General features: G+C 36.2%; 2 protein-coding genes across 2 annotated transcripts; one reads left to right on the top strand and one right to left on the bottom strand.

Annotated features, from left to right (window-relative positions):
* Positions 1 to 3,051: 3,051 nt before the first annotated feature.
* LOC141686216 (uncharacterized) lies at positions 3,052 to 4,173 on the top strand. Its single transcript, XM_074491266.1, has one exon. The coding sequence runs from the start codon at positions 3,052 to 3,054 to the stop codon at positions 4,171 to 4,173; it is 1,122 nt and encodes a 373-aa protein (XP_074347367.1).
* A 7,603-nt stretch (positions 4,174 to 11,776) lies between these two features.
* Positions 11,777 to 14,259, bottom strand: LOC141686215 (uncharacterized). Its single transcript, XM_074491265.1, has 4 exons — positions 13,730 to 14,259; positions 13,342 to 13,629; positions 12,868 to 13,071; positions 11,777 to 12,401 (listed from the first exon to the last, which is right to left on the bottom strand). The coding sequence occupies exons 1-4, from the start codon at positions 14,257 to 14,259 to the stop codon at positions 11,777 to 11,779; spliced, it is 1,647 nt and encodes a 548-aa protein (XP_074347366.1).
* Between the last annotated feature and the right edge of the window lie 6,807 nt (positions 14,260 to 21,066).

The following is a 21,066-nucleotide window of genomic DNA, read 5'->3' as shown; positions in this document are numbered from 1 at the left end:
ATTAGAAGTGTTCAGGGGTGAGTATTGCTGATTTGGAGGAATTAGTTTTAGCTAGTTTGTTTTATATATTTCCATTTTGTTGTAATCAGTTTAATTAAGAGTGATAATAACATATTGCATTTTGCTTTTCTCTAATTTCAAAGTGTAAACAGATGTGTGTATTGCTGATACCAGGTTCGAAACGCTTCATTCACTAGTAAGAGAACTTGAAAAAGGTGAAGATGCTTTAAAATCAAAATTACCTCTTCGTACTTTTCAAACAAACCAGTCACAATATCTTTAACTAGACACACAACTTCCTGTGATTTTAGTTGTGAGAATTTAATTCTTCCAAGTTGATCTCCAAGTCTCCTGGCTCAGCTAGGCTCTCTAATTGCTCTTCATCGAGCTCTCTTTGGTAAGCATCCTGATTCTTTTTCAGAATGTCAAGGACCCCTGACACCACGTTCGAGAATGTGGCATTTGGGATGTTACTTGTACCAGATGAAAAGGAACCTTCAATCACAAAGATCATGTAACATTAGACAATTTGACTATCAAATAAACCACAAATATATTATAAGAATGTTTTATAGCTATGAGTGACCCCGAGTAAATAAAGTAATCATTGTTGTGTGACTTTAGCCTGTGTACTTCTATTCCAAACTCACTTTTCGTTCCACACTTTCCCAGCCCATTACTCCATTTTTCTTTGAAGCCCATTGTGATGGTTTTCTAATCTACCTAAACAATTGTTTTACTACTTCCATAATCTTTATTTATATGCCCTGCAATTGTTATCAACTTATCATATCTTTAAACCCGAAGTGATTTATACATACCCTGATCCTGGGGATTTAGAGTGACAATTTTTCTTAATTCGATTCTACATAAAATCCGATTTTACCAGCAAAAGTTACTACATAACAAATGTGATTTCATCTCCTACAAAATTTGCTGAAATAATTATATTGATTTTTGTGCTAAAAAGAGTTGTCAAAATTATACAGGAACACTTACAATCTGCTCATGACCTTTTGAATTTTCAATAAACCAGCAGCAAACGAGCAACTAAAAGGAATAGTAATATCAAATGCAATATAGCCATAATCGACGGTATATATAACAGGCAAGCAGATATATTACAACTGGAAAATTCTGCTATGTCACAAAAATTGTTTGAAATATATTTGTAAAATAATTTATTTTTAAAAATATTTTACTAATATAAAATTCTGAAATAAAATAAGTGCACATGACTCTTATGAGATGAGACGTGGATATCATTTTTTAAAATGTTCCGTCATTATATAAAAGACTAGTGTATATTTATAGCGTCGTCTCCACCGTAACAATAAGAGTTGTTAGTACATCATATTTTTGCACAAAAATATAATTATGATATTCACATTTTTGTACGGCTGTAGATAACTTTACCCATCAAATGGATAGGTCCATTAATGTAAAACTCCACACAAAACATGTACCTGTACATGAAGAAAATGATGAGATAGTCTGATTACGAGAAAAAAATTATTTTCAGATATTATTAAACACATTATTATAATTTAATGTCTCCCAAGAAATCACTTAGGCTTTCCGAAATTTTACCAATTACTTCATGGCATTTCCATTCTTTACTCACTTGCTATATTATTTGTAGGCAACTCTTTACTATTTATTTTAGTGGCCATTGACGTGGTTTTTTGATGTGTGTTATTACAGGCATATTCTAACATGCACTCTTCATGAGGAAGTGAATTTTGATTGGGAAAGATTTTTGTTTATAGAAGATCCATTATTTTCATAATAAGTCATTTAAAATCTGAAACTTAAGTTATTTAAAAAAGCTGATAAAAGTAAAATATTTGGAGAAAAGCTGACAAAAGTAACCTATTTGGAATCGTAAGTGGTTGCATCAGTTTTGAATATACTAATAGAACCATACAAAAATATATCAACCCTATTCATTGCCAACTACTAAGAAATTAAACTAATCAACACGTCTACCACTAGCTGCCAAGATTTGTTGCTGCAGCTTCATGTAACAAAGAGAAGTTATTTTATTTAAAAGAATATTAGAAAAGCAGAAAGTACACAATGGAAAAAGGAAATACACAGAAAAATGCTAAAAATGGTGCAATCTTGATCCTCAAAACTTATGATTTAGGTATGAAACATATATAAAAATACTACTATCAAGAAAGCTCTACTGTGCACTATTGATTGTGTTAATAATTACTTGATTAAGACTTATTGATTTCTAATGTCAAAGTGAAGTATACAAGTTATTATGATCTTCAACTCTCGGAAGGACACAGAAAGACGTTGGCTAAAAATTACTTAAAATGAAACACTGAATTCTGACTGGAAATGGAAAGATTGCAGGATATACTTACACTTAACAATGCCTGCAATTTAAGCTTAACAAGGTAGAATTCTTCTTTCAGCTGCTATAAGCTTGTGAGACACCTGCTCCAAACACAACTTTTAGTCATCTTCATAATGAACCCAAAAGATTCAATGTAGTATGAGAAAAATGTTAAACCGACTCCTCAATGTTCTTAGCCCCATAATACTTTTCAAAACCAATGCATACACTGGCCAATCTTGGAGCACCCACGCTGTTAGGAAAAAAATAAAAATATATTGTCAAAACCTTACAAGATTATAAACTCTATGCATTATTTTATGTACAATACCCTACCTTGTTGGTTAATCTTAAACTTAGTCAATTTTATTATGTTTGAATAAATATGGAAACATCTGTATTATGGTTTAGGTGATAGACTTTCTATAGTTCTAGGCTTGTTTTGTTTATTTAGGAAGGTTGAATTAGTCAGCTACGTAATAGTCATGTAGGTGTTAGTGGTTCAAGTCATGTCCTATTTTGTAGGACTTCAGTTATTGTATTTATGATATATGTTTCCATTTCCAAGTAATGCAAGATAGTTTTTCTGGCAAAAGAAACTTTGTGTTGTGTGAGTTATTTAGAGAAACTATTTGTGTTTATTTACCAATAATTGGTATCAGAGCACAGGAAGATCTGTGTGTAAATCAGAGACGTATATCATGGACGTCAACAAGTCTAAACCGGGAGGATCAATTGGTTTAAGCTATCACATCCTAACCAAGAACAACTATACAACGTGGGCGATGAAAATGAAGGTGTATATGCAGGCTCAAGGTGTTTGGGTGGCAATTGAACCAAGTGATCCAAAGGGAGCGGTGGAAGAAAAGACTGATAAGGTAGCATTGGCAATGATATATCAGAGATTAGCAGAGGACATGTTACTTTCAATTGCAGAGAAGAGTACATCCAAGGAAGTTTGGGAAGCGTTGAAAATAATGTGTCAAGGGGTTGATCGAGTAAAGAAGGCAAAGGCTCAAACTCTGAGAACTAAATTTGAATTTCTGAGTATGAGAGACAACGAACAGATTAATGAATTCTACCTGAGGCTTAATGGCTTAGTGTCGGATATAAGAGCCCTAGGAGATGAGATGAAAGAGGCCTATGTGGTGAAGAAATTACTACGTGTTGTGCCATCTAGATTCCTCCAAATTATCTCGACGTTGCAGCAGTTTGGCGATTTAGAGACACTGTCCGTCGAAGAAGTAGTTGGATCTTTAAAAGCACATGAAGAACGAATAAAAGGATGTAACAAGAGTGACTCAAATGAAGGACAACTTTTACTCACAGAAGAAGAGTGGCAAAAACGGGAGTTGGCTGAGAATAAACTGTTACTTACTCGGGATGACTGGCTGAAGAAAACAAATAGGAGAAACTCAGATGGATCCTCATCGAATTTCCGGAACCGTGGAGGTCGAGACAAAAGCAATTTGAAGTGCTATAATTGTGGCATATATGGTCATTTTGCTGTTGATTGCCGTAGACCCAAGCGAAATAGAGAACAAAGGGAAGAAGTAAACATGAGCAAGATTGAAGATGACGAACTGGCCCTCTTACTAGCAAAGTGTGATGAGGAAGGGTCACAAACCACACTCCTATCTGAGAGTAAATTGATACTGTCACAAATGACTAAACTACAGGGAGATCCAAACGTGTGGTTTCTAGACAATGGAGCAAGCAGTCATATGACGGGTTTGAAATCAAAGTTTACAAGGTTGGATGAGAAGATCACTGGAGTGGTGAGCTTTGGGGACGGGTCCAGTGTAAGAATCGAAGGGAAATGAACAGTATCACTCGTCTGCAAGAATGGAGAAATTCGCACCATTGATGATGTTTACTATATTCCAACCCTCAAAAATAACATTTTGAGTCTTGGACAGCTAGCATAAAAGGGAAATAGAATCATAATCAAAGGGGAATCATTGTGGGTGTATGACTCTCAAGATACACTCTTTATGAAGGTAAAACGCTCCCAAAATCGATTTTATAAAATTATTATCAATACCATGCAGCCTGTATGTTTGTTATCAAAAAAAAGAAAATGAATCCAAGCTTTGGCATCTATGCCTGGGACACGTGAACTACCACGCCTTGGCGCTGTTGAACAGAGGTAAAATGGTAAATGGAATGCCTGCAACAATCTCTCCAGATGAAGTGTGCAAGGGCTGTTTGTTGTCAAAACAAACCAGAAAACAATTTCCACTGAAAACTAGCAATGCAGCAATAAAGGTTCTTGAGCTAATCCATGGAGATCTCTATGGTCCTATACAACTGGAAACAGCTTCAGGCAAGAGGTATTTTTTCTTATTGGAAAATGATTACAGTCGTTACATGTGGGTATATTTTCTGAATAGAAAAGATGAGGCATTCTCTGTTTTCAAAAACTTCTGTGCATTGGTTGAGAGGGGTGAAGAAAGAAAGATACGGGTTTTCAGAACTGACAGAGGGGGTGAATTTGGCTCAAATAAATTCAAACTATTTTATGAAAAAGCTGGTATAAAGAGGCACTACACAACCCTGTATACACCTCAGGTGTGGAGCGGAGAAACCAGACAATAATGGAGATGACGAGGAGTTGTTTAAAAAAACTAAGTTTCCACCAGTGTTGTGGGGGGAAGCCATTAGACACTCAGTTTATTTGTTGAATAGACTCCCTACGGGAACATTAACTAGAGTCACACCTTACGAAGCATGGAATGAAAGAAAGCCCCACATAGGTCATATCAGAATTTTTGGATGCATTACACACATGAAGATTCCAAGTCAGCACACAACCAAATTGGATGACAGGAGCAGAGAAATGATCAATTTGGGTAAGGAACCCGATACTAAAGCGTACTGTCTGTATGATCCAGTGAACAACAGAATTTGGGTGAGTAGAGATGTGACGTTCGAAGAAAACAAGTCATGGGTGTGGGAACGCAAAGAGGACAGTTCACTCTCCTGTAATGGCACATTTTCAATTGACGGTGTAGTTGAAAATTGTGAAGGAAGCGCTACAAAAAGTGTTGGTGAAGAAAATTTAGACATGGAGAGCACAACTGATTCACAAGGAACGGACTCACAACATGATGAAAATGAATCACCTAGAGTACAGTCACCTGCACATGTTCTAAATCCGGACAATTACGATGATAGTGTAGAACCGAAGAGAGTCAGAAATCTTCAAGATATATATAATGAGACGGATGAAGTGGAGTTAGAGGAAGAACTGTACATCATGGGCATTAAGGAACCAATCAACTTCAAATAGGCCATGAAAGAAAGATGCTGGAAAATTGCAATGGACAAGGAAATGAAATCAATAGAAGAAAATAATACCTGGAAGCTAGTCGAATTACCAGACGGAAATAAAGTCATTGGTCTGAAGTGGATATTTAAACTAAAGAGGGATGATGAGGGCAATATCGTGAAGCACAAAGCGCGGTTGGTAACTAAAGGTTATGTGCAAGAGTATGAAGTCGACTACGATGAAGTCTTTGCCCCAGTAACAAGACTTGAAACCGTAAGGATATTATTGGCTCTGGCAGCAAAGTGTGAGTGGGAAGTTCACCATCTAGATATCAAGACAGTGTTTCTGAACGGGGAAAAAACCGAGGATGTCTATGTTGCACAGCCGGAAGGTTTTGAGAAAGAGGGAAAGAAACATTTAGTATACAAACTGATAAAGGAATTGTATGGCCTTCGTCAGGCGCTACGGGCATGGTATGCTAAACTGAATGCTAGCCTTGAAAGCCTGAGATTTAAGAAATGTCCTTCGGAGCACGTTGTCTATACAAAACAGGAGGGAGAAGACAAGATGATAATCGCAGTGTATGTGGATGACCACCTATTGATAACCGGGAGCAACACTAAAATGATCGAGAGTTTTAAACAGCAAATGAACACAAAGTTCGAGATGACAGACATGGGTATGTTGAGTTATTACCTGGGAATTGAAGTAGAACAGGGTCATGGCTACATAAAACTTAGGCAGACAGGTTATGCAAAAAAGGTCATAGAAAAGGCAGGAATGAAGGGGTGTAATCCGGTAAAATACCTTATGGATCCTAAAGAATCACTCGACCAAGACGAAGGAGGTAAAGTGATTGATGCAACGTACTACAGAAGCGTAATAGGAGGCTTACGATATCTTGTTCATACTAGGCCAGACATCGCATATTCGGTAGGTGTGGCTAGTAGGTACATGGAAAAACCCACCGTAAGGCATCTCAATGCTGTGAAGCGGATCCTGAGATATGTGCAAGGAACATAGCAGCTCGGTTTGGTCTATACCAGAAACAATGGCAATAATATCTTGACAGGTTATACAAATAGTGATCTTGGGGGAAATATGGATGATAGAAAGAGTACTGGAGGTATGTGTTTCTACTTAAATGAAAGTTTAATCATATGGGTTTCACAAAAACAGAAGTGTGTTGCTTTGTCTTCGTGTGAAGCAGAATTTATGGCTGCAACTGCAGCGGCTTGCCAAGCAATTTGGGTTCAAAATCTGCTGAATCAAATAACTGGTAAACTCATTGGACCTGTTGTGCTGTTTATTGATAACAAATCAACTATTGATTTAGCTAAAAACGCTGTGTTTCATGGGAGGAGCAAACATATACATGTTCGATATCATTTCATACGGGAATGTGTTGAACGGGGATATATTATTTTGAAGTATGTAAACAGCACTGAGCAGAAGGCTGATATTTTGACAAAAGCTTTGATGACACACAAGTTTGAAAAGATGCGGAGATTGTTGGCAGTCGAGAATATGTCTGAATAAGTTTAAGATTAAAGGGGGATGTGTTGGTTAATCTTAAACTAAGTCAATTTTATTATGTTTGAATAAATATGTCAATGTCTGTATTATGGTTTAGGTGATAGACTTGCTATAGTTTTAGACTTGTTTTATTTATTTAGGAAGGTTGAATTAGTCAGCTACGTAATAGTCGTGTTGCTGTTAGTGGTTCAAGTCATGTCCTATTTTGTAGGACTTCAGTTATTGTATTTATGATATATGTTTCCATTTCCAAGTAATGCAAGATAGTTTTTCTGGCAAAAGAAACTTTGTGTTGTGTGAGTTATTTAGAGAAACTACTTGTGTTTATTTACCGATATACCTATATCCTCAGTTGGAATTGGGAAATAATGTTTCTCTTTTTAAAGTATTATGATTAATTTCTTACAAAAAAAGAATGATTATGATAAGAGATCAAAATAGAAGATTTTATGAATTGAATAGATTTTGTTGTATTCATTAATAATATTAAACTTGTTGAATTTATGATCTTGCTCCCTGCTAAAAGTTTAAAATTTTAGATGAATTAATTAGTTAGTCTAAAGTTTAAGATGAGTTAGTGATTTTATATAACACTAGTTCAGGCCATGCACGGTTTTTTAATATATTTTTTTTCTTTTTAAATTTTAATTTTTAGATATTTTAAAATTTATTTTAAAAAAATTTTAATGTACATATAAATCATTATTTCTGATGTCGTTACAATATTATTTTATATTTTAATAGTTTGTTATTATATTATTGCAACAAAAATGCATCTACCTAGAAATATACACATGAATAATTCAATTACAACTATATATAATATAATGTCTATATTTATTCTATCTACTATTTTACTATTATATCATATTTATAGCCAATCGCTTGAAATCTATGATTGACCAGATTATTGCAGATACTCAAAGCACTTTCATTTCAGGACGGTTAATAACTGATAATATTATGATTACTTATGAAGTGATGCATTTTATGAAATGGAAAACATCTGGCAAGTAAGCTTGGATGGTTCTAAAACTTGACATAAATAAAGCATATGATCGGGTGGAATGAAACTTTTTAGAAGTAGTGCTTAAAAAATGGGATTCTCAAGCAAAGTAATTCAGTTATTTATGGCATATATCTTATCTGTTAGTTATCAGATTAATCATGCAGGAAGGAACTTTGGAAACTTTAACCCTTCTCATGGCCTTCGTCAAGGGGATTCTCTCTCATCATATTTGTTCCTAATTTGCATAGAATGATTTACTTCTATCATTCACGATTACCAGAGGAGAAATCTTATTAAAGGTATAAAGGTCGCTCGTAGTGCCCCTTCTATATCTCACATGTTCTTTGCGGATGATTGTTATATATTTTGCAAAGCTAGTGCAGATAGTGCTAATCATGTTATGCAATTATTGAATATTTTCGAGAAAGCTTTTGGACAACAAATCAATGTGGAGAAGTCCTCAGTTTTTATAGCCGTAACACTAGCTATTATCTGAGGCAGGAGCTATGTCAACAACTAAAAATCAAAGAAGCTGGAGAAAAAACTCAGTATCTCGGTCTTCCTAATATATCATCAAGGAAGAAGTCAGCTGTGTTTGGATATATAAAAGAGCATTTGCAAGACTGTTTACAGGGATGGGACAAGAAAACTCTTTCGAGAGGAGGCAAAGAAATTTTGATAAAGTCTGTTGCTCAGACTCTGCCCAATTATTCTATGAGCGTTTTCCTACTCCTAGTTGATGTTTGTCAAGAGCTGGAAATGGCCATGTCAAAGTTTTTATGGAAATCTAACAGCTCAAAAGATAGAGGTATTCATTAGATGTGTTGGAGTCGTTTAACTACAGCCAAGCACAATGGTGGTATGGGTTTTCGAAATCTTCAAGATTTCAATATAGCGTTATTGGGGAACCAAGCATGAAGGTTAATTTTATACCCAGACAAGTTAGTCGGTCGTATTTTTCAAGAGAGATATTACCCTTCTGGCTCCTTCTTAACAGTTAAGTTGGGTTCCAATCCTAGCTACATTTGGCGTATCATTTTGAAAGTTCAAATTTTGGTTGTTCAAGGTATCTCATGTCAGATTAGTAATGGTCAAACAATGGATATAATAAATTATCCGTGGCTCCCATCAGTAGAAGATCCATTTGTTCACTCAGATAATGAGGCGATCTTAAATCAGAAAGTGGCCTCACTGCTCAGAATTGATGAAAAAGCTTGGGATGTGGACTTAGTTTTGGATATTTTTGAAACCAAGGATGCTGACTTGATTCTGTCTATTCTCCTAACTGAAAATGACAAGGACACCTGGTATTGGCGTCATGAGAAGATGGGGCATTATTCAGTGAAAAGCGCCTATAATATCATTCAAGCTTCTAAAGCTCAGCCCAACACAGCAAATTACTCGGGGTTTTGGAGAAATTTATGGAACTTGAAAATTCCGAATATGATCAAGAATTTTTTGTGACATGCTTCGGATAACTGTTTGCCCACAAAAGATATGTTGCAAGTCAAATGAATTCAAGTTAACTCTCAGTGTCCAGTTTGTAACCTCTGTGATGAATCAGCCATTCAAGCTCTAGTTACCTTCTCGTTTGCGAAGGAGTGTCACCAGTTTACAACCATTACTCTGTTGCAAACGTATATGGGCTTACTCAAATTATTTTAAACTCGAAACACAGAAAATATGAATATAAGATATATTTGTATTAATAAACACACACTTGTATTTATTGATATGAAAACTACAGCTTCTTTTTATCACACAAGGCTACGATCTTCTCTCTCTGAGCTATAGCTCTTCTTTTCTTCTTACAACTGTTTTTGTACTTTTTTACTCGATTGTTATATATATATTTACAAGACAACAGCTTAAGCTATTTATAGGCCTTAAAACTGAGGTATACATCATGCCTTACATCACTTATCATTCAATTCCTGGTTTACTGGTCAGCCTTGTATTTGCAAACTCTAATAGCCTACCTTGATTCTAGGAGTTGCTGTAATTTCTTCCATTCACATGTTTCACCACCTTTACTTCCTTGCCTTGATATTACTGCTTCCTATAAACACCTAGCTGTTTATTTGACCAAGCTGCTGCTCTTTTACTTTTTTTACATGGTTAATATTAATCTTATTTCTGTTTATATCTTTCTTCCATTTATTTCTATCTGCTTCACTTCAAACAAGATAGCCTCCTTATTTGACTTTAAAGGTTATCCAGATTATGTGGAGCTGCTGTATTTTATCAACCTGGAGTTATTAAACACGTATTTGACCATTCATGTTGACAGCACACAACCAGAACTCAGCAACTTTGGTGTAAATACCAAGATGGGTTTGAATTCTAACACTCCCCCTCAAACTCGGCTTGCATTCTGACCTTCTCTTTCATTTTATGAAAGATATCTGGTTTCAATGGCTTTATGAAAATATCCGCTAAATTTTCTTCAGTCCTGCAGTGCACCAACTCCACAATTTTCTCATTTACTTGTTCGCGAAGGAAATGATACTTAATATTGATGTGCTTGCTGCGGCTGTGTGACACTGGATTTTTCGGGGAGAGAAATAACTGATTTATTGTCCACGTAAATGGTAACCGGGTCTTCATCTGTAAGATTTAATTCGCTCAATATGTAGCCTAACCACGTAGCCTGATAGGCGCACGCTGCTGCGGCGATGTATTCCGCCTCACATGTTGAGAGAGCAACTGTTTGTTGCTTCTTCGATGACCACGAAAAAATTGCAGAACCAATATGAACAGCATAACCCGAAGTGCTTTTCCCGTCATCCAAGTCACCACCATAATCACTGTCTGAGTAGCCTACTAATTTTGAATCTTAAGAGTATGTGTAAAATAAGCCATGATCAAGTGTACCTTTTATGTACCTCAAAATTCTTTTAGCTTCCATGAAGTGATATTGCTTCAGTTTCTCCATGTACCTACTAACCAATCCAACTGCATACATTATATCTGGACGAGTAAAAGTTAGGTACCTCAGTCTACCAACCAAACTTTTGAACAATGTCAGGTTTACCGACTCCCTTGTTGAATCAACTCTGAGCTTTTTGCTCGGTTCTGCTGGCGTGCTTATTGGCTTGCATTCCTCCATTCTGAACTTCTTTAAAATCTGCTCTGCATATTTTTTCCGAGACATAAAAATCCCTTCTTTGTTTTGCTTCACCTCGACTCCAAAAAAGTATGACATTTGACCAATATCTGTCATCTCAAATTCGTTAATCATAACTTTCTTAAAATTATCAAACATACCTGGGTTGTTTCCTGTAAAGATCATGTCATCCACGTACAAGCACACGATCATAATATCTCTCCCTGAATTTGTCTTCGTTTATAAGGCATGCTCGTATGGACTCTTAATGAAACCATTTTTCTGAAAATATTCATCAACCCTTGTATTCCATGCTCGCGGAGCTTGCTTCAAACCATATAAGACTTTCTTCAGTCTGTACACTTTGTTTTCCAGGCCTTTTTGAACATATCCGGGAGGCTGCTCAATATAGACTTATTCTTCAAGATAACCATTGAGAAATGCTGACTTGACATCCATCTGAAATATTTTCCACTGCTTCTGAGCTGCAATTGCTGTCAGAAGTCATATGGTATCAACTCTTGCAACTGGAGCGAATACCTCATCATAGTCAATGCCATATCTCTGCTTGTAACCTTTAGCCACCAACCTCGCCTTGTATATCTCCACTTCTCCATCTTCATTCGTCTTGGTTTTATAGACCCACTTGACACCAATTGCTTTGTGCCCTTCTAGAAGATCTGTGAGCTCCCATGTATCATTTTTCTTGATTGCACCAATTTCTTCATCCATGGCTTTGTTCCATTTACTTTCTTCAGAAGCTTCCTCAAATGTAACTAGATCACATTCAGCCATTAAACAAAATAAAGAATAATCAAAGGTTGTTTGTACCGGACTTGTTACTTCATAGATATTATCCAAACTCCGCATCTTTCGTGGTGCTCCCCCTGAACTGCTGCTTCCTCCCGTGGATGGTGTCAATCCAGGTGTTTGTTGATTTTGACTTGGTGGAGGAGTTTGATCATCATCTCCGTCATCTTCAATGTTCTGGTTATCACCGTCATCGTCATCACCATTGAAAAATAAATCAGCAACTTTTCTTTCATCCTCGCTCCATCTCCAGTAATCAGATTCATCAAACTCAACATCTCGAGAAATGATTAAATTCTTCGTTAGTGGATTATAGAGTCTGTATACTTTGCTTCTTTTGTCATATCCGGTAAAATACATTTTTTGCCTTTGTCATCCAGCTTCTTTCTTTTCTGATCAGGAATATGGGCATAAGCAATACCCCCAACAAATAAACTACACATAGAACGACTTCCGCCCAGAAAGTTCTCGGCAAGTGCTTTGCTTTCACCATGCTCCTTGCCATGTCAAGAATAGTGCGATTCTTTCTTTCTGTAACGTCATTTTGTTGAGGAGTATATGCCGTTGTCAACTGATGATTAATTCCATGAGCTCTACAGAAACTTCTGAATAAATTTGAAGTATACTCGCCTCCTCTATCTGATCCGAGTGTCTTCAAATACTGGCCACTTTGTTTTTCTGCCAATGCTTTGAACTCCTTGAATTTATCAAGAGCCTCCGACTTTTCTTTGATGATATACACCCAACTTTTCCTGCTAAAATCATCAATAAAAGTTAGGTAATACCTATTACTTCCAAGTGATGGAATATCAAATAGACCAGCTATATTTGTGTGAACTATCTCCAATGACCTCCTGGCTCTCCACGATTTTCCAACCGGAAAGCTTTGTTGATGTTGCTTCACTTTGACACATGCTTCACACAAATTTTCTGGTTCGTTGATTTCTGGAAAGCCTTCCACCATCTTTGTCTTTGACAATAAGTTTAAGCTGGAAAATCCAAGATGACCAAATCTTAAATGCCATAAACATGAGTCATTTTTAATGATTGATTTCAAGCACTTCTGCACTTTCGTCTGCATATCAAGTGTGAAAAGGCGATTCTTTGACATCTCCACATCTGTAATTAATTCTCGAACCTGATCTCTGATGATGAGAGAATTATCCTGCATCTGAATATTATACCCTTTCTCCACAAGTTGGCCAAGACTGATGATATTATTTTTCAAAGCAGGTATATAATAAACATCATTTATATACTTTTTCTCATCATTCTTTGACACAATCGTAATTGTACCTTTTCCTTTGACCGGAATTTTTGACGAGTCACCAAAAGTAACTTCTCCGCTGATGGTCTCGTTTATCTCCGTAAATAAGTCTTTATGGCCAGTCATATGATTGCTGGCTCCCGAGTCAAGATACCAAACATTTTTCTTGTTTTCCTCATCTCCTTTATAAGTGAGGAACATAGCAGTGCCAACGTCTTTATCTTCTTTTGCTGCAGCAAAGTGACTCCTTTCTTCCACTTTTGGTGCTCTACACTCATAACTGAAGTGACCAAATTTATTACAATTATAACATGAAATTGAGATTTATCACCTCGTTGAAATCCACTTCTTCCTCGGCCTCTAAAATTCTGACCACGAACAGATGGTTGATAACCTTCAAAATTCTGGCCTCTGTTAAAAGACTGCCTTCCACGTCCTCGTCCACCTCGGTAGCCACCTCTAAAGCCACCTCTGCAACGTACAGAACTGCTACCGCCAGAACTGTCACCAATGGATACTTTACTTTGCAACGCCTTTTCCAATGGCTTGCATCATCATACTGGTTCATCAGCTGCTCATGCGCTTGAAGTGAACCAACCAGCTCATCAATGGAAATTGTGGACAAGTCCTTTGACTCTTCAATAGAAGTAACCACATAATCAAATTTTCTGGTTAGCGAATGGAGGAGTTTTTCCATGACCCGAACGTCATCGAGACTTTCGCCGTTTCTTTTCATTTCATTTGTTATGGCTTTCAAACGCGTAACAAATTCACCAATATTTTCTGAAGTCTTCATCTTCAAATTCTCGAACTCCCCGCGTAACACCTGGAGCCGCACTTTTTTGACTTTTTTGACACCCTGGAATGATTTTTGCAGAATCTCCCACGCGTCTTTTGCCGTTTTTTGCATCTGAATTTTTTTTCAAAGGTTGGTTCATCAACACCTTGAATAATTGTATATAGGGCCTTTTATCTATTTTCCGGGTCTCTTTCAAAATCATCTTCTCCGCATTGTAAGGGCTGCTTCAGCTGTGTATCTACGGACTCGTCATATCCGCTTTCAACATATCCCAATTGTCGTAGGAACCGAGTAACACTTTCATTTGTATGCTCCAGTTCCCGTAATTTGGTGCCGTCAACTTTGGAATTTGCGGTTGTATCATGCTCGCTATATATCAGAAACGTGACCTTGGCTCAGATACCACTTATTGCAAACGTATATGGGCTCACTTAAATTATTTTAAACTCGAAACAAAGAAAATATGAATATAAGATATATTTGTATTAATAAACACACACTTGTATTTATTGATATGAAAACTACAGCTTCTTTTTATCACACAAGGCTACGGCCTTCTCTCTCTGAGCTATAGCTCTTCTTTTCTTCTTACAACTACTGTTGTACTTTTTACTCGATTGTTATATATATATATTTACAAGACATAAGCTTAAGCTATTTATATGCCTTAAAACTGAGGTATACGTCATGCCTTACATCACTTATCATTCAATTCCTGGTTTACTGGTCAGCCTTGTATTTGCAAACTCTAATAGCCTACCTTGATTCCAGGAGTTACTGTAATTTCTTCCATTCACATGTTTCACCACCTTTATTTCCTTGCCTTGATATTACTGCTTCCTATAAACACCTAGCTATTTATTTGACCAAGTTGCTGCTCTTTTACTTTTTACATGGTTAATATTAATCTTATTTCTGTTTGTATCTTTCTTCCGTTATTTCTATCTGCTTCACTTCAAACAAGACAGCCTCCTTATTTGACTTTAAAGGTTATCCAGATTATGTGGAGTTGCTGTATTTTATCAACCTGAAGTTATTAAACGCGCATTTGACCATTCATGTTGATAGCCCACAACCAGAACTCAGCAACTCTGGTGTAAATGCCAAGATGGGTTTGAATTCTAACATACTCAAGTTACAGGTGAATATCATACTTTCGATGAATGGCTTCAGCTAGCACTACAAGAAAAACATGATCCTACAACCGTTTTTCACCGTTGTTTGATGTCAAAATTTTTGGTCGTCTATTGAGGAGCCGTGTGATTTCGATCAGACAACAGTGCATCGAACCATTACTAGAAGCTACAGACACAACAGGTTCATAACTGTTACCGAAACTGTCATTCAACAACAGGTTGTATAAAAGACTGTATTGTTGGAACAGTTTACCTGCAACGGTTTTCCTCAAGAAGACAACGGTGTATTACTATCAACTAAGAGTGCAAAATTTCTATATATTATTTGTCAAACAACGGGTAGTTTGTTGATTGTTGTTTGAAAGGCTAACCACAATAGGTTTAGGACAATACAGTTATGTTATGATGTCTTAGACAACACCTTGAGCCAGAGTATTGTAAGGAAGTCTTTCAAACATCGGTTTGTGAAATGTATTTCCAATAATGAGTTGTGGTTAACGGCCATTTTAAAGCTCTTTAGACCACATTTTTTGTTTAACTCCTATTGTAGTGCACCCCTTGAGACAACAGCGTCGTATATAATGTTGTTTGAAAGGCTAACCACAACAGTTTTAGGTCAATACTGTTATTTTATGCTGTCTTATACAACAGTTTTAGGTAAATATTGTAAGGAGCTATTTCAAACAATGGTTTGTGATAGTATTTTAATACTAAGTTATGTTAACTGCCATCTTAATGCTCTTTAGACCACATTTTTTGTTTAAAGCATATTGTAGTGTTATCCTTGAGATAACACCATCGTATATTTTGTCGTTATGTGAACATGATAGACACAATATTACCATGTTTTAAAGTGTTGTGAATAGAGCTTTAGTCAACTGTTAAAACAATGTTACAGTGTTGTTCCAATTAGTTTGGTACAATGGTTGTTTTTGATTGAGAACACAATCATCTGTTGTATATAAAATTTTGCATATAAAATCCTGATTTCATCCAAACCACCTGTTTTCTAAAAACTAAATCCCAAAAATGAATCCACCAAAAATGAATCCACCAAACGAACAAACCGAGAACTAACTACCAATCACAAAAAAATCAAAATCCACCAAACCAACAAACCTAGAACTAGCTAGAACAAGAACAAGCCAATATATATAAATTCACCAAACCAACAAACTTAGAACTAGCTAGAACAAGAACAAGCCAATATATATAAATCCACCAAACACATATCAATCCAACAATCCTAGAACAAGCCAATATATATATATATATATCCACCAAACATCTAATATAAATCCACCAAACACAACCAATCCAACAATCCTACAACACTAGAACAAGAACCGGGCAATATATATAGATTGAGCACAATATATATAGATTGACCATGCAATCTACTAATAGATTGAGACAAATCTATCAATCTACCGACAATTCTGTTTGGATTGGACCAAAAAGTGCATCACCATGACCAACTGCATAATTTAAAGTTCAAATCCGACTACTAGTTCAAACAAAAGACCACAAATTTGGAACCTAGATTGCATGGCGTTTCATGAAATATTTTGCAAAATCACAGCGGATCTCGTTAATGTCATCATCAGTGTAAACCAAGTTTGATCTGCGCATCCACTGAAAAATAACCCAAAATTTTACATAAGTCATACAATTAAGTACTGTACGAGTAAGAGTATAAGTCAATGGGAAAACCCAAAGTGAAAATCTCACCTTAGCAGCAAACTCAAGTTCTTTGTCCTGAACAATCTCCTTCATATAGCGCATCACAAACAGGCCACAATCCTTGGTTCCTGACTGCACTGGAACTCCCTGGATTAATTAAAAATGCATTACAAAAGCTGTGAATTGGAGAGAAAGAAGCTCTTGTATGTATATTGCAGAGAGATAACTATACAAAACAGATTTGGTGAATGTAAAAAATAAGTCTCTAAACTATGAGTGCAGTAGTGTTTATATACAAGCATTAATCTAACTAACTTCTATCCTTAACAACTAACTGAGATGTAACAAATAATTATTTAATTACAATATCAACTAACTGAGATGTAAGAAATAATTATTTAATTACAATATCCTTAATAGCATAGAAAAAATATGATGAGAATTGATTATTACCGCCATGTTCTCCCACAAAATTTTCTTCTTGACAACCTTGTTGAGATCCTCTTTGTAAATTTTAATGGCACTACAACCAAAATAATACCAGCAAAACCATTAAGCAACTGAAAAATGCGTGGTCTATCAAAGTTCAAGACTCCATACAGATATTTTAGAAGCTGAATCTTACTTGTCGACAACATCCAACCATTCCACATTAGCGATTCGACGTTTTAGAGGGTCCATGTGGTAGACAACCTCTGCCTCAGGATTTGCAACAGTTAAATTCCAATGGTTCCTACACAAACATGAATGAATTGAAGCCTTGTCATAAAAATTGAAACTTAGAAGCTAAAAAAAAAATCAATTTAAAAAGGCATGTGATCCTGTTTAGCTAAAACATTATATGAGAATGTCTAACTAGCTAGCTCTTGGATTAAAACTTACACGTCATTGTAAGGCATAAGAAAGTATTGCCCTTTCTTAGCATTCTTAAATCGTGCAGCGAGTGCACGCGACCTCTGCCCTGCATTACCACAGCCAATGGCACCAATTGTGGTGGGATCTACGAACTTGATCATGTTGGTCATCTTATTTTTTTTGACGTATTCGTTTATGGAGCTACATATAAAAATATGAGAGATTAAAAAAAATCGTTTCTGGAGCCACAGACTAACTATGAGATATTAAAAAAAAAATTGTGGAGAAACTTACTGAATAAAAAGGACGATCACAGACCCCGACATTTCACCTCCAGAGCACACCGAATATATATCTGATAAGTAAATGGCCATCTTTTTTGTAGAGCCAAAGGCTTCTTGGGATAGTTGAAAAGAAACCGTTCGTTCATCAGCTAAGGCACCCTTTGCCCATGTCCACAAACGATTTAATGCAGATGGGTAATTTGCACCCATCTCAACAACAAGCTCTGGTTCAACATCATCGACTAATTTATAAGTCTTCTTTTTTCCCTTTTTCTTGGCTTTCTGCAGAAAATACACATGAAAATAGTAAGAAAGAAAATACTAAATAAAAACATTCTAGCTATATAGTGCTATTCTAAATATTTTTACCTTCGGAGCTGACAAAACATTGGAAGTGCTATTGTTCCTCATTGTTATCAAGTTTCTTGGCCATGCAATAAAAGTTCCCATGGCTTGTTCCACGGTCAAAATCTCGTCACCGATGGGATATGGAATCTTAGCATCTCCTTGAATGACTTGAGTGATTGACACTCTTGCATTCTCTTCCCCAAGTCTGACTCCATGGATTGTCTCCTCTCCTTCAACAACAACAACTTCATCAATCTTCGCACAAGCTACAATGTTGCTGAGCGATCCAAGAGCCAATTTACAAACAGAATTATCCGGAGCATTCACTTTAACTTCTTCACATCTGTCTTCCTCAAAAACAATTCTACAACTTTCATCCTTGCCATCCAACCTCTGAGCATCCTCAGGATCCACCCCTAAATCAACAAACAAACTTTCAATCTTTTGAATTTTCAGACCACCTCCCTCCTGTTGAACAGGAAATAAATTCTTTGCAGTTGTAGGTGTAGCAGGATGGTTTACAGCTGCATCAACATCAACCCCGCCGTTAGAGTGACAGCTTGCTTGTTGGGAAGGATGCGTTGGAGTACATTCTTGTTGTACGGGCCTTTTCAAGATCTCTGCCCTCAGCTTTTCCATTTCAGCAGCCCAAAAATCATCTCTCGCTTTAATTATTTTTGGAGTCTCCTCTGCCAAGTACCTCTGAACTCTTTCCTGTATCTTTTCATCCATTGTTCTAGCTTTTTTTTGCCTTGGAAGATCAAAATAAACCGACTGCTTTACATGAACACCTTGTCCACGGACCCGTCCACCATGCTCAGGCTTACCGAGCGCGAGTGTTAAAACATCATCAACACCTTCAGCTATTAGTTTCCCTTCCTTAACCTCCTTTTTCAATTTTTCCTAAAATATTAAGTGTACCATATTATCACAGTCTGAGCTATTTCCATGTAAAAGACTAACATAATTAAGTACCATATACTTTCAATTAATTAAGACAAAAATTAATATATAACTTACAATTTCCGTTGCTTTATCTTCAACAATTTTTCCTAAAAATTTACCATCTTTGTCCTTCCTTGCTAGGACCCAGGTTGACGACCGATCAACTTCCTCTTCATCTGGATGAGATTGATACTGCATTCACATGTATATGATCAGGAAAGTATAATAGAGGAACACTAAAATCTAGAGTGAAACATAGAACACATGAAATCAGGGACTCACAAGCATAGTGAAAATACAAAATCAACACCCACAAGCATAGTGAAAACCACAAAATCAACAAAATAGAACACCCCACAAGCATAGAACACCCCACAAGCATAGTGAAAACCCAAAAAATCAACAAAATCAACACCCACAAGCAGCATCATATATTCAAAACCCCACAAGCATAGTGAAAACCCACAAAATCAACACCCACAAGCAGCATCATATATTCAAAATCCACAAAATGCATTTCTCAAAATCGAAACCCACAACCCCTAAATACATGAAATCGGGGACTCAAAATCGAAACCCACAACCATCATATATTCAAAATAGAAACCCAAAACCCCTAAATACATAAAATCAGGGACTCAAAATCAAGAGTGAGTGACAAAATGCATGCAAAGGACGCATATAATCGGAATGAAGATACCCAAAATATCATATACTCTACAACCCCTAAATACATAAGATGAAAAAACCCCAAATACAAAAGATAAAATCAGGGACGCTAGGGTTCTAGGGTTTAAGCCCATACCAGTGATTAAACGGTTGAGTAATCGCCCTTGTCGCGTGTGATGCTAGGTTGAGTAATCGCCGTTGTCGCCTGTGATCGCCGTTGTCGCCTGTGATCGCCGTTGTCGCGTGTGATAAAATGAAAATGAAAAATGAAATTGTGAATGTAAACTGGTAAAGTAAACACCGCGAAGCCAAGGTGGGAGACAATTTTTGATTGGGGGGAAATGAAAAATCAAATGAACGGTGCTGATTTGAGATAGTACCTCAATCTAACGGTATGTAATGTCTTTTAATATATTTTAATTTTTAAAAATTAAATTATCTTGTCTGAAAAACTGTTGTTAGACATACTTTGTTACAATTGTTTAGTTAATAATTTCGATTAGAAGATTTTTATTCGGTTCAGTGTTTCGTTAAAAAGATGACTTTATTTTAAACATCTTATATTTTCCGATAAAATCTGTACATGACTACACTAAGTCGATATTAACATCCGTACGGTTGGATCGTTGACAAATCCATTTTATAAATTAATTAAGTCAACTGGGTAGTAGTACCCGTGTCAGGGACTACAGCTTTTACCGGATTTCTATTAAAAAGACGAACAAGAAGAGTTGATTATTTTCCGATAAAATTTGTACATGACTACAATAAGTCGATATTAACATCCGTACGGTTGGATCGTTGACAAATCCATTTCAGAAATTAATTAAGTCAACTGGGTAGTAGTACCCGTGTCAGGGACTACAGCTTTTACCGGATTTCTGTTAAAAAGACGAACAAGAAGAGTTGATTATTTTCCGATAAAATCTGTACATGACTACACTAAGTCGATATTAACATCCGTATGGTTGGATCGTTGACAAATCCATTTTATAAAT

Source organism: Apium graveolens, chromosome 9 (genome assembly GCF_009905375.1).
Source record: "Apium graveolens cultivar Ventura chromosome 9, ASM990537v1, whole genome shotgun sequence".
NCBI classification, from domain to species: Eukaryota; Viridiplantae; Streptophyta; class Magnoliopsida; order Apiales; family Apiaceae; genus Apium; species Apium graveolens.
Note: the sequence above shows the minus strand (reverse complement) of the source record. Positions and strands in the feature narration are given on the sequence as shown.

What these genes read in the sequence shown, in the direction of transcription:
- LOC141686216 (XM_074491266.1), top strand. Translation starts at nt 3,052, where the DNA reads ATGGACGTCAACAAGTCTAAACCGGGAGGATCAATTGGTTTAAGCTAT.
- LOC141686215 (XM_074491265.1), bottom strand. Translation starts at nt 14,259, where the DNA reads ATGCAAAAAACGGCAAAAGACGCGTGGGAGATTCTGCAAAAATCATTC. An exon ending in TTGAAGGTTATCAACCATCT is followed by an intron (nt 13,630 to 13,729) that starts GTTCGTGGTCAG and finishes TGGTCACTTCAG; the next exon opens with TTATGAGTGTAGAGCACCAA. An exon ending in CCATCACTTGGAAGTAATAG is followed by an intron (nt 12,402 to 12,867) that starts GTATTACCTAAC and finishes CAAAGTATACAG; the next exon opens with ACTCTATAATCCACTAACGA.